General features: G+C 39.8%; 1 protein-coding gene across 2 annotated transcripts in view; it reads left to right on the forward strand.

The window, feature by feature from the left end:
* USF3 (upstream transcription factor family member 3) overlaps positions 1-13852 on the forward strand; it is a 38938-nt gene extending 25086 nt beyond the window's left edge. For both annotated transcript variants that reach the window (XM_016150674.2, XM_016150675.2), the window contains one exon: positions 1696-13852. In XM_016150674.2, coding sequence (XP_016006160.2) covers positions 1696-8171 — 6476 coding nt within the window. In that variant the 3' untranslated portion in view covers positions 8172-13852. The remainder of the gene's footprint in view (positions 1-1695) is intronic.
* The last annotated feature ends 1028 nt before the right edge of the window (positions 13853-14880 follow it).

Here is a 14880-nt window from a genome sequence, read left to right on the forward strand (position 1 = left end):
TTGTCCGTGACAATGCAGAAGGTCACATTAAAAGGAGAGAAACAAAGGCAGAATTTTGTACAGCTGGGGGGTGATACAGGGATGCGTTTATTGTAAGAAGCTGCAAGGTTATTGGAAAGCATATCCAGGAGGTTAGTCTTCAGAATTCTTGTTTACTTTTAGTTAGATGACAACGTAGTCCCTCACCTAGATCAGCTATCTTTTATGATCCAGGCCCTGTTTTATGATGCTTTTAGGTAGTTAGATACATAATATATGTTTGGTAACCATTTTGAGGCACTCCACAAAAGGGACCGTTAGGCTCTAATGATATGTGGACTTTTTTAGTGAGGACTTCTTTGGTTTCACAGTCCAGAGGCTAAGGCAGTCAAGTTACTTTAAGGAAAAGGAAAACTACTGAAAAAATACAATTTGCATGGGGCTCAGGAAAAACTGAATAGCCAGGCCAGGGTTGGGGTAGCACTTGAGGCAGCTTAAGTGTGACTACATTGTCATCTGTGTCATCAACCTTTTTTTGCCTCTTTTTTTTGTGCATCTGCTTTCTCTTCATCTCCCAGCAGCTTCCTCCACATACTCACCATCCATATGACAGTCTAGAATAGTGGTCAGAGCAATGGCCTTGAGAGTCAGGCCCATTTGGGTTTGTGTCTCAGTTGTGTTTACTTACTAGTACCTTTGACCAGTTACTTAACCTCTCCAAGTCTCAGTTTCCCTATCTTAAAAAGAGGATAATCATAGCATCTATCTGGTTGACTTCAGACAAGTTATATGACTGCTCTGAGTCCGTTTCTCACATCTGAAAATGGCGATGACAGTAGGTGCTTCCCATGGTTATGAGGAGTAAAAGAGATAAATAATCTGCTAGTTTTCATCTCATCCTTGTCAGAACAGAGCTTTACATTTCAGGCTACTTCATGGGAAATTGGCCTTGATTGGCTTCCTTGGGCAGAGGGAGTGGGGAGAGTACCTACCACTATGGCAAGGCAGGTAGTGGTGTATGGGGTCAGAGAGCATAAATAACAGCCCCTAAAGCTGCCCCATAGTAGGATCCATTGGTGAGACTGCCTTCCTTAGAAAGGAGTAGGGGTGTGACAGACATCTTCATTACTCAGTAGCATATATACGTTGGCTCTCCCAAGGAAAATGCTGGTTCCATTGTTGATGCTTTTCTCTGTGCTCTACCGCTTTGTTTCCTACATGTCCTACTTGGTCTCCATTGTTTCAAAGGGTAAAATGGAAACCAGTTTAAAGCCATTTATAAAAGAGACTAGCTATTACCACCATAAGTAATGTTAGCTGTTGTAGCATTTAAATACTGTTGTATTGATTCAATGTTATTTTCCTAATTTGTCACCATGATGTCAATATGTTGTTCCTTGTTTCACCTTTGTAGCTGCCCCGTTGGGAATTTTTGAATTGGGGATTTTGAGATTTCTACGTTATTAATGATTTTTTACCTTTGAGTTGTCCTTTAAAGATATATATATATATATATTTTAAAAGTATGGGATAGAAGTTTGAGATAGCATTCTAACAAGAAGAGAGAACTTGTATTAGAAAAGAGATGATTCTCAACTGAGGTATTTAGAACATTAGAATTAGAATTCAGGAGTTTTAGTACACAGTTCTTTCTTAAGTTATTGTAAATACTGACATTTACATGTAATTGTTTCATTTTTATTTTTAATATTGTAGCTGAAGAAATTAAAAAGCTACGTAAACAACTGGAAGAAATTCAAAAAGAAAATGGCCGATACATCGAATTACTGAAAGCAAATGACATATGCTTATATGATGACCCTACAATCCACTGGAAGGGAAATCTTAAAAGCTCAAAGGTCTCTGTTGTTATTCCCAGTGACCAAGTTCAGAAAAATATTATCGTTTATTCCAATGGGAGTCAGCCTGGTGGAAACAGCCAGGGAACAGCTGTTCAGGGGATAACCTTTAATGTTGGTCATAATTTACAAAAGCAAACCGCCAATGTGGTGCCAGTACAGAGGACTTGCAATCTTGTGACTCCTGTGTCTATTTCTGGAGTTTACCCTTCTGAAAACAAGCCATGGCATCAGACCACAGTTTCTGCATTGGCTGCCAACCAGCCTGTTCCTCTTTGTCTTCCTGCTACCATTTCTGCTCAAAATGTTCTTGAGCTTTCCACCTCTGAAAGTGAATCAAGTGTGCTTGGTGCCACCAGTGGCTCACTGATTGCTGTTTCTGTTGGGCCTGAACCTCCCCAACATCGTTCCTTGCATACAAGTCTAAATGATCAAAATTCTTCTGAAAATAAGAATGGGCAAGAGAGCCCGAAATTGTTGAACAAAACTGTCCCTTGTGCCACAAGCATTCCCTCCAGCTCTTCAGCAACTGCCGCTAAAGTGAACTATGGAGGCAAGTCCTGCCTGAGCATACAAGATTTCACAAGTGATTTTCAAACCACCTTTGTTGTTTCAGTTACCACCACAATCTGCTCCCAGCCTCCCAGGTCTGTAGGTGATTCTTGTCCGGTGAGCATAAGCAAGGGTGCAGACTCGACAAGTGTTACCACAGTGGTCGCCCCATCTGCCCCTGGAGCAGAGAAGAGCACCACTCCTGTGGGCAGTCTTTCTGCAAACCCTTTGGATAATAGTTGGACTCTTTCTTGTTCTTTGCCTTCTTCAGCTGTTAGTGCTTCAGATTTGAAAAACATTAATAGCCTTACCCGAATTTCCTCAGCTGGAAACACACAGACAACGTGGACTACTTTGCAACTGGCAGGGAACACTATTCAGCCCTTAAGCCAGACACCGTCTTCTGCTCTGACTCCAGTGTTAAATGAATCTGGGACTAGCCCCACCACAACCAGCCGCAGTAGACATGTGGCTACAGGCATCAACTTGAATAATTCCTTTCCAGTAGATGGGCAGCCTGTTGAGCAAGTAGTTGTAACCTTGCCTTCTTGTCCATCTTTACCTATGCAGCCACTCATTGCCCAGCCACAAGTTAAATCTCAGCCTCCAAAAAATATCCTTCCATTGAATTCAGCAATGCAAGTGATTCAGATGGCTCAGCCAGTCGGAACAGCTATTAATGCAGCTCCAGCTAATCAAAACGTTATCATTCTTCAGCCAACCAGCACCACCCCATGCCCAACAGTGATGAGGGCAGAGGTTCCCAACCAAACCGTAGGTCAGCAGATAGTAATCATACAGGCAGCTAATCAGAATCCTTTGCCGCTCCTCTCAGCTCCACCTCCTGGTTCTATTCGACTTCCTGTCAATGGAGCCAGTGCTATAATAGGGTCTAATTCAATGCAAAATGTTTCAACCCCACAGACTTTTGGAGGAAAGCATCTTGTCCACATATTACCAAGACCTTCATCTTTATCAACATCTAACTCAACACAGACTTTTTCTGTTACCATGTCAAACCAACAACAGCCTCAAACCATTTCTTTAAATGGACAGCTTTTTGCTTTGCAGCCTGTGATGTCTTCATCAGGAACTACAAACCAAACCCCTATGCAAATCATTCAACCCACCACCAGCGAAGATCCAAATACCAATGTTGCCCTGAATACATTTGGCGCTTTGGCCAGCCTCAATCAAAGCATATCACAGATGGCTGGGCAAAGCTGTGTACAATTGTCTGTTAGCCAGCCTGCCAATCCTCAAACTGCTGCAAATGGTCAAACCACCCCGGCAAACTGTGTTTCATTAACAGCAACTGTAGCATCTCCCGTGACAACAGATAATTCAGCCACACTACCCAGTATTTATAATCTAGTGACTACTCCTTCGGTGAACACTGTAGCTGGTTTGCTTAATGTGAAGTCGAAAAGGTTGAATAAGAAGCTGGGTGTCAAGAAACACTTAGTAGCTAACAAGTCAGTGTGCTCCCTGAATCCAGTCAGAGATGTGGGCAGGGCAGACTGCCCCAGCACTGAAGGCTCGGCGGGGCCACCGTGTAATGATGGACTGCTGGAAAGCCCCCCTGTTGTCTTACCATCTGTCACTATGTCCCAGGCGAAGAGTACTGTAAGTGTTTCTGGTTCACATTCTTTGGATGTTCCGAATTCTGAATCAGTGATACCTGAGTCTGTGCTCAAATCTAAGTCAGCAGAAGAGTCTAGCTTATCCTTCCAAGAATCTGTAACAAGTGAACATTTTGCAGTGGCCCCAGCAAAATCCAAAGATTCTGCCCCTGTTTTGCAACGAGAAACATCTCAGGATAAGCCACCAACTAGTTTAGCATTGCCAGATGCTGCCAAATCCTGTACTTCAGCCACCGTGTTGATTTCATCACCAAGTGATGCCCACATTTTGGTTTCTCAGGTTTCTGCTTTATCATCTACCATGAGCACTGTAAGTACTGACTGTGTTTCTGAGGTAGAAATCATTGCTGAACCCTGCAGAGTTGAGCAAGATTCATCAGATACAATGCAAACCACGGGTCTCTTAAAGGGGCAAGGTTTAACTGCATTGCTCTCTGGTTTTGCTAAAGAAAAAGACCCTCAGAAATCTCTTTCAGTTCAGATGGACCACCCTGACTTTTCTTCAGAAAATTCTAAAACGGTTGATTCAAGTGTTGATTTACATCCCAAACAGGACCTATTACTGATGAGCAGTGATGAGAGAGATCCAGGACAGCATCCTTCCTGCATCTCCGATCAGGAGGTTATTCATGGTTCTTTGCTCACCAGTAGACAGACTGACTCTCCCATGTCAACCAGCTCTGGCAGTAGTCGTAGTTTCTCAGTTGCATCCATGCTGCCTGAAACAACTAGAGAGGATGTCACTAGCAATGCAACAACTAATACATGTGACAGCTGTACCTTCGTAGAGCAAACTGATATAGTTGCTCTTGCAGCAAGAGCTATTTTTGACCAGGAGAACCTGGAGAAGGGAAGAGCTGGCACCCAGGCTAATTTAAGGGAAGTTACTTCAAAACCTTCTGAAGCATCATCTTTAGAGGGAGACCAGCCTTTCAAAGCACAGACTTCTAAAGACAATGGCCCAGGACAGGCAGAAGCAACACCAAATGAATTTAATTCTCAGGAGTCAGTTGAAGTAACTATGGATAGGCCCCTTGAAAAATCAAGTTGTTCTGCAGGAATTAAAACATCAAATGCCTCTTTACAGGTTTCGACTTCTCAGCCACCAAGCATCACCAGTTTAAGTGTGAATAATCTTATCCACCAGAGCAGCATCAGCCATCCTCTTGTTAGCTGTGCTGGTTTATCTCAAACTTCAGAGCAAACAACTATTCCTGCTACTGTTAATTTGACTGTTTCATCAACTTCCTATGGCAATCAGCCTCCTGGACCATCTCTGATGACTGAATATTCCCAAGAACAACTAAACACTATGACTGGTACCATACCAAATCCACAGATTCAAGAGCCACTCTTAAAGCCAGGTCATGAAAGCCGTAAAGATTCTGCTAAGCGTGCCGTCCAAGATGACCTTCTGCTGTCTTCAGCTAAACGTCAAAAGCATTGTCAGCCAGCCCCCCTTAGGCTTGAAGGTATGTCCCTGATGAACCAAACTCCAGACAGCATTTCTGATCAAACTCAGATGATGGTTAGCCAGATCCCTCCCAACTCTTCAAACTCAGTTGTGCCTATTAGTAACCCAGCACATGGAGATGGCCTTACACGATTATTTCCACCTAGTAACAACTTTTTGGCCCCTGCATTAAGACAAACTGAAGTTCAGTGTAGCTCTTCAGTTGCTGAGCAGCAGCAAACCCAAGCCGGTCAACATCTGCAGGCCCTGCAACAGCATGTTCCAGCTCAGGCGGTATCTCACCTGCATAGTAACCATCTCTACTTAAAGCAGCAGCAGCAGCAGCAGCAGCAGCAGCAGCAGCAGCAGCAGCAGCAGCAAGCAGGGCAGTTAAGGGAGAGGCATCACTTATATCAACTGCAGCATCACATACCTCATGCAGAGACCTCTGTCCACTCTCAGCCCCATAATGTCCACCAACAGAGAACTTTGCAACAGGAAGTTCAGATGCAGAAAAAGAGGAATCTTGTTCAGGGCACTCAGGCCTCTCAGCTTTCCTTACAACCAAAGCACCATGGAACTGATCAGTCCCGACCCAAGAGTGGTCAGCCACATCCCCACCATCAGCAGATACAGCAACAGATGCAGCAACACTTTGGAAGCTCCCAGCCAGAGAAGAGTTGTGAAAACCCTTCAACTAGCCGGAACCACCATAACCATCCCCAGAACCATCTCAATCAAGATATTATGCACCAGCAACAGGAAGTTGGAAGCAGGCAGCAAGGTTCAGGGGTTTCTTCTGAACATGTATCTGGGCATAATCCAATGCAGAGGCTCTTGACATCCAGAGGCATAGAGCAGCAAATGGTGTCCCAAGCAAGTATTGTGACGAGACCTTCAGACATGACCTGTACTCCACACAGGCCAGAGAGAAATAGAGTTTCAAGTTATTCTGCTGAGGCCCTCATTGGAAAGACATCCTCTAATTCAGAGCAGAGAATGGGTATATTGATTCAGGGTTCTAGAGTTTCAGATCAGCTTGAAATGAGAAGTTATCTTGATGTTCCCAGAAATAAGAGTTTGGCCATTCATAATATGCAGGGTCGTGTGGACCATACTGTTGCCTCAGATATCCGCCTTTCTGACTGTCAGACGTTTAAACCAAGTGGAGCCAGTCAACAGCCCCAGAGTAATTTTGAAGTACAATCTTCAAGAAATAATGAAATAGGTAATCCTGTATCTTCATTGAGGACTATGCAGTCCCAGGCTTTTCGAATTAGTCAGAACCCTGGTCCACCACCAGTCGACCGCCAAAAGAGATTAGCTTATCCACCAGTTCAGAGCATCCCAACAGGAAATGCTATCCCACCAAGGGACAGTGAAAATACATGTCATCAAAGCTTCATGCAGAGTTTACTTGCCCCTCACCTCGGTGATCAGGTCATTGGGAGCCAGAGATCACTTTCAGAACATCAAAGGAACACGCAGTGTGGTCCATCCCCTGCAATTGAATATAATTGTCCTCCAGCTCATGAAAGTGTCCATATCAGAAGAGAGAATGAGAATCAGAATAGGGAAAGTTGTGACATGTCCCTAGGTGCAATTAACACCAGGAATAGCACATTGAACATTCCTTTTTCGAGTTCTTCTTCCTCAGGAGATATTCAAGGACGAAACACAAGCCCCAATGTTTCTGTACAGAAGTCCAATCCCATGAGGATTACTGACAGCCATGGGACCAAAGGCCACATGAACCCTCCAGTCACAACCAACATGCATGGGGTTGCAAGGCCAGCTTTGCCACATCCATCTGTGTCTCATGGAAATACTGATCAAGGGCCTCCCGTCCGTCAAACTAATTCTTCAGTTCCCCAGCGTTCAAGGCATCCCTTACAAGACAGCAGTGGTTCCAAAATCCGTCAGCCTGAAAGGAATCGTTCTGGAAACCAAAGGCATAGTAATGTCTTTGATCCAAGTCTTCCCCATCTTCCTCTGTCTACTAGTGGCAGTATGATTCTTGGACGCCAACAACCCACTACAGAGAAGAGAGGAAGTATTGTTCGTTTCATGCCTGATAGCCCACAAGTACCTAATGATAATTCGGTACCTGACCAGCATACACTATCACAAAATTTTGGTTTTCCTTTTATTCCTGAGGGTGGCATGAATCCACCAATAAATGCTAATACTTCTTTCATTCCACAAGTTACCCAGCCTAGTGCCACTCGAACTCCAGCCCTCATCCCTGTAGATCCCCAAAATACTCTACCTTCCTTTTATCCTCCATACTCTCCTGCTCATCCTACACTGTCCAATGATATTTCGATTCCCTATTTTTCAAATCAAATGTTCTCAAATCCTAGCACAGAGAAAGTAAACAGTGGAAGTTTAAATAACCGATTTGGATCAATTTTATCTCCTCCAAGACCTGTTGGTTTTGCTCAACCAAGCTTTCCTCTTCTCCCTGATATGCCACCAATGCACATGACCAACTCTCACTTATCCAATTTTAATATGACATCTCTGTTTCCAGAAATAGCTACAGCTCTTCCTGATGGCTCAGCAATGTCACCTTTGCTTACAATAGCAAACTCCTCTGCCTCTGACTCTTCCAAGCAGTCCTCAAACAGACCTGCCCACAACATAAGCCATATTTTAGGTCATGACTGCAGTTCAGCTGTTTAAATACTGATAGACTAAACATAAGTGTAACGGATGAGATTACAGATGTATTTATGTGTGCATGCACACATACGGGCACATGAAGAGAGAGTGTGTGTTTGTCTTTGTGCTTGTATAATCAATTTCCAGTTATCTTCTGAATGTAGGAAAGCCATGTCAGAGAGGATGCGAGTACTGGGTTGTCAAAAAAAATATCTTTCATTTAAGCTGCATGGTGTGCTTTTTTAAGTTTTCCAAGCAGATTTACATTTTCAAGTTTGATTTGTATTCTTATGTTCCCTAAATATTAATAAGCTAGAAGTTGGGGGAGATCATTTTGGCATGGGCAGAGTACTAGGAAGGAACCTAGATTTTAATCTTGATTGTTGATAATTTATAAAATAGTTGAAATAGTTGAGTTGCTCTCCAAAAATACATATAGTTCAATATAACCAAATGCTTGCTGATGTCAATGTCTAGAACCATTTCTTACTCATGGCAGGTGTTGAATTGATATAGAATGAATGTCCATCATTGTAAAGTCAAGAAGTTAGCAAATAAGTGGGTTATTTAATCAGCCTTTATTCCCAAGATTTGGTTTAGGTAGAGGCTTCTTTCTTAATTATAGCAATTCATAAATTACCTGAATTTTGTGTCCTGGTCTTCAAATTAGGGAGCTTTGTTATTCTTTAATGTGCCAAGATCCTTTAAAGTAAAGATCTTTCTTAAACAGCCTTAAAAATAGAAAGCTTAAAAGAAAAGTACATAGATATTCCATTTTGTACTGCGATTTGCATCAGACTATAAGGATAAGAGCAGTTGTATTGTGGAGTTTTGCATGTATTCGGTTAAAGATTGTTGTTTCATCAGTTAAGTTTTGTTTTCATATTCTCTCCATTCTATTTATTGATCTCGCAATAAATTCTTTTACATTTGTTTAATCGGTAGAGACTGATCAGTAAATAGTATGTTTGGAATCCACACAATAATTTGAGCCTTACTTTTTAAATATTTCTGAGCAGAGTCTTAAGCTCTTTCATTATTTTCATTTAGTGATATTTATATTTAAAATACACATTTGTATATTATCCTTCATAGTAGAATTACAATGAGAAGATGAATTTGTTCATTATTTTTCTGATGGTAGATGTGAAATGGTGCTTCAAAAATTGTCTATATATGTCCGTGTGTATGTGTGAGTGTGTGTATACACAGACAGAGATTTTAAAGTATAAAGTGGTCATTTAAAAATAGGCTTACCACCTGAAAATGGGAAATTGAGACCTGAGACCTGCTAAAGTACAGAAAAACTTGATGTAAGGGTTTCAAAAAGCCCCACTGAATATAATAAACTGAAAAACATATATGTACATACTCATATACTGAATTTTGAAAACAAAGCCACAAGAAAACCATATATGCTTATTTTCTCAAACCCACTATTTGTTGTTGTTATATTCTACCAAAAATGGGATAGAGTAGTAAAGATGATATAAATTGTTTTGTCTGCTCTGTTAACAAAGTGAACCCTAGGACCAGCATTTTTTTTTTTTCTCCAAAAAAAAAAAAAAAAAGCTTCCAAAGGCAGGGTTAGAGCAGTGAACTCCAGTGAATACCTCTTCTAAAGACTCAGCAAAAGGGTCATCTGTGCCTCTTTAACTGTTCTTACCAAACTTTCCTGTCTACTCCTGCTGCTGACTGAAGCAGCCTCTTGGGGGCCATACACACACACACACACACACGTACATATTTATGTATATATACACACACATATGTAATATATACATACATATATACACATACATACATATATATATACATACATATATATATGAGAGAGAGAGGGAGTGTGTAAGTGAGTAAACCAGAAGCACTTCTGTATTTTCTCTCTTCAAAATGGTCATGGGGAGGAATAGGAGAGCTTCAGTAATAAGTTACTTCAACAAGACCACAGATAAACACAATAGTTAAAACTTTTAATTGAGAAAGAATGTGAAATTTATGACTTGTTTTTTAAAATGATCTTAACTGAGTTTTAAGCTTTAACATTCAAGTTTTTCTTTGTACTTGCAAGGTCCAATCTGCTAGTTTCAAGGAGAGTTTTCAATGTGTTTGACATTTACTCTGTCCTGCCTCGCCTTTCTCCACTCTCTTCCCTCCCTCCCTCCCTCCCTCTCTGTCTCTCTTTCTGTCTCTCTCTGTCTCTCTTTCTGTTTCTCTCTCTTTCTGTTTCTCTCTCTCTCTCTCTCTCTCTCTCTCTCTCACACACACACACACACACACACACACTCACACTCACACACAGTACAGTGGCTAGTGAGTTCTGAAGAACTGGGGAGTGTTAGATATAATTGAAACTAAGTTAACATGCTAAGATACTTAATTTGAACACTGCAATGAAAAGGCCTCAAACCCTGGAACTTTCAGATGCTTCTCTTTTGCATTGATTGCATTTTTCTGCTTAGCTCTGTTCAGAGATAGCATTTATATTTCTCAGAGCTTTCATTCTAACCATATAATACTTTAATCCCAAATAAGTCTATACCCCTAAGTAAGGCTAATTTGACCATCCAAGGAAAGTGCTGACCATCTGCAAATAATTTGGCTTCTGCTTACATGTAGTTCTAATTATCATACAGAAATGTGCATATATATGTAAGATAATTTTATATAGAACTCAATTCTAGAAGTGTTCAGGGTATAGTAATCTTATTCGATTTAAAAAACGTGAGTGTATGAGATTTACCAGCAGTATTAAGTATTTGGTAATTAGAGCTACATGATTTTGGGGAGGAAATTTATTTAATATCTAGCGATCTTGATATAATTTTTTGGCAAAGGAATGGCAGAGAACATAATCAGTTTTAGTTATCGTAATTTTAATGTTATTTTTGGCTTGCTAATATATGACTATAGAATGTAAAACCATCTTCACAAATAATTTTGTATTTTCTAGAAATACACAAACACGTATGAGTCAAAAGTGAGAGTCTGATTAAATCATCTCTTCTAGTGTTATCGATTACATAAAATCAGTTGCTAAAGTGGTTGATTCCTCTAAAACAATATAACTTCTAATGAGGTGAAAAATTTCAGAGTTCTTATGTATAAACTTTTAATATGCCAATTATGGATAAAAGAAATCAAGTTTGATATTATGGTTTTTTGTTACATACAGGTTGTTTTGGGATGTTTTATGCCCTGTCAGAAACTTTATTTTTATGTTAAGACCTTTTGAGGGTGCCAGAGATGGCACCCTTTTTCTAAGTGAGGACTGAGAATTCCAGAGTGATCATGCTTTATAAAATTTTACATACCAGAACTGTAGAGCGAGAAGAATGAGGAAGGAATGTTCTTTTGCAGCAATTTCCAGTCACATATGAAGGTGAACTGCAATGAGGGTCAAGTTTTAAAATCAGCCTTTTTAAGTGCAAAATTATTTAAACATTTTAAAGATAATTCATTTATCACGTGCTTGCCTTCTAATGTTAGCCATTTCATGGAGAGCCTAAAATTTGTATTCCAAAACATGTAGAAACACATTTTAATGAGAGTAAAGTTTTAAAAATTTGAGAAAGGGTAAAAACATATGCATCTTCTTAGCTTTATCCTTCCTTTGATATATAGGTACCTAGGCTCTTATTTTCTTCCATCTGCTCCATGTCAAACAGATGGCAGGGACCTGGTCATTTCCTTAGCATGATTATTACTCCTTTGCCTTGAAACATTTATTGAGCACACCATCTACTGGATTAGTGTGTAACAGGAGGTCGAACTCCTGAATCAGTGATCCCCAATTCCTGGCTTTGGGAACCACTATGTCTCCTGCTCTATAAGGAGTGATAAGAATTTCTTGAAACAAAAGTAGTTCAAAACTAATTTAAAAATTTTAATGTGCCATAAAGCATCCTTCCTTGTTTTATGAACTGTTTCCCCTCCCCTGCACAGAGTTGTGGAGAATGGGCAAAGGTAGTACCAGAAGACGGCTGTGGGTTAATATCCTTAGGAACCTCAAAGTTGTAATTCTGTTGTCTATATAAATCCTGTATTTGCCTAAAGATAATCACCTATGGCTGTGTGCATCCAGAGGGCAAAGTCATAGCCAGATAAACTAGTGTGAAGTTAATCTGTAAGTGAGGATTTTATGATACCTATTTTCAAGTTAAAGGCCAAAAAATAGTTTCTCCTCTTGATAACTTTTTGGCTGAACGCTATCATTTCTCTTTCCACAGAGTTCAACAGAAAAGGGTCCTTTTTTAGACTTACCACGTTCTCCCTTTGTTCTACACTTCCTGTATGAGCCTGAGGGTGTTTCTGCTAGAGTTTGTGGGAACATCAAGTTTAACTGAGGCCGTCCAGATATGCCAGTAAGAAGTATTGAGGACCTTCTTGGACACAATTTCTAGTTCTGCCCGCATGCCTCTACCCTGGTACTGCACTTTAACTGAAACTGTGCCTCTGGTCCTAAGACCAGCAATTGGAACATATTATACACCCACTCTTCTGTTTTAGCAAAGGACCAGCCGGGATGGTACATGTTGAGTAATCAAACACCTAGCAGACAAGTAAAGCTGATGTTTCTCACTGTTGCCTTATCATTTTCTGAGCCATCTTTGATGCCGATCTTGTAAAAAACTTACTAGGTAGAAGCAAAACTTTTAAACTCAGAGCTTGTATGTGGTGGTCATCCAACACCCTTATTTCTAGATTTGTGCAAACCCTATCAACCATAATCTTTGGCATATGTGTGTATTCATATGTTAATAAACATGAGCCAACTTGGGTTGAAAATATTGGGGATAATATCCAAATTGGTGTTACTTTGGATGACTGCGGAAACTTCACTAGAGATTTCATGAGATATAGAAGATAACTATTTGTAATTTAACCTTTTAAAAAAAAGACGATCATGATTTTTGACTTGGTTATGTGCACAGTTACACATCATACTATGTTATAGGAATGTACTGTTAACTCCATCTGGATCCCCTCTTCACTTTTCTGGCTCTCTGTTCCTCTACCCCTTAAGTCTTCAAACCATTTTCATCTGTGAGGTCACTGAGGCACTGGACTTGACTATATTGGTAACCTTTGAGGGGAGTTAACTGTTGATCTTCCGAGAAGAAAGGGACCAGACAGTGTTGCTTGAAATGCTGCAGTTGTGTTACTGTGAAGAAAAGATTTGCTTCCACTTTCAGCAGGCCATATATATATTCCTTTTGGTAAAAATGGGTGGAAAAATCTAAAAACATAATTACCTTCACAAATTATTTATAGATACACTGGGTGAGAAGCTTACTGTAGGGCAGTCACCAGAAAAAACCTAACTGTAGTGCTTTCAATCATGTAATATTTGTATCTATTTTCATGCCAGCAGTGTCTGCTGTACACTGTGTCCTATTACTGTAAATCACCTGGTTTATAATCCTTACGGGAACTAATTTGTTTTGTAATGGAATCCAGAGCAGATATGTATAATATCAGGATTGTCCTACAGCTGTAAATAAGAATAGGTCCTGTTTATTTTGACATCTTTTTACAAATGCATTGTATTAGGGTGTGAATATTCTGAACCATGCTCTTGTTTAAAGTTTTGAAATTTTTATTGGTAAATGTAACATTTTAATGGTTGTAATAATTATTTGTATAGATATGAACATAGTATTTTATTTAAGAAAATAAACTTTGCATTTTTGCATTGTGAATTCTCTCTTTTCTGATCACTGCATGTGCCACTTCAAGCCTGGTATTAAAATGACTTCTCTTGTATGACAAAGTCTTACATTCAAGTAATCTTTGAATTTTGCCAAAGCATCCGAAAATGATACCATGACACATTTCCCCTGACAGTTGTGTTCCTGACCGAAGCATCAACCTAAAAAAAAAATCACAATTATGATCAGTGCTATATTGTTAGATCAAACAATACAACTTTATTGTAAAAAATAAAATTAGAATTTCAGATCTGGAAGAGTATTGGGACATGATTCAGTTTATACTCTCATAGTGGAGGAAACTGAAGCGTAGAACTTTGGGACAAGAGTTAGGTCTGTCATGGCAGCCACATCAACTTGGTCACTTCTCACAGGCATGAAGTTTGAGGGGGAAAACATGTTGCAGAGAAATTTGTACAGGATAACACTATGTAAAGCTCAAATTTCTATTAATCAAACTATCCAGGGAGAGCCTACAGGTGTAAAAATTGTAAATTAAGGAAATGGTAAACCCAAAGTTCAGGCTAATGGCTACTTCATAGGAAGGAGGGGGATATCTAGGAGGGTACTTTAGAAAACATTGGTATGTTCTATTGAATTAGAAGATACTCAGGTGTTTATCTCATTTACACATGAAGTTTTTGTCTTATGAATTATAAAATATGTCCTAATATTAAGACAGGTAAAATGAGGACCTTGGGAGTCATTTACTCCCACGTGTGCTATAGGAAATTAATGCTCACAATATTTTCCTTGTTCCAGCTTCTTGGGACTTCAGATTAAAACTCAGTTTTCTGACTATAGAGTGTTTAGTGTTCTTTCTACTATTGCACACTGCCTCTCATACAGAGGTCATAGATGTATCATATATTTTGATTACATGGGGAGCCCTAATGTGCCATAAGGGGTATACAACCAATAAAAATATAATCACTATGCATAAATTGAATCACTCTAAAATGAATGTGCAAGTTATAACAGCTATATTCTTTAAAGTTTTGTTGGCTTTCCAATAGTTA

The sequence above is a fragment of the Rousettus aegyptiacus genome, unplaced genomic scaffold, assembly GCF_014176215.1.
Source record: "Rousettus aegyptiacus isolate mRouAeg1 unplaced genomic scaffold, mRouAeg1.p scaffold_m13_p_4, whole genome shotgun sequence".
Taxonomy (NCBI): Eukaryota; Metazoa; Chordata; class Mammalia; order Chiroptera; family Pteropodidae; genus Rousettus; species Rousettus aegyptiacus.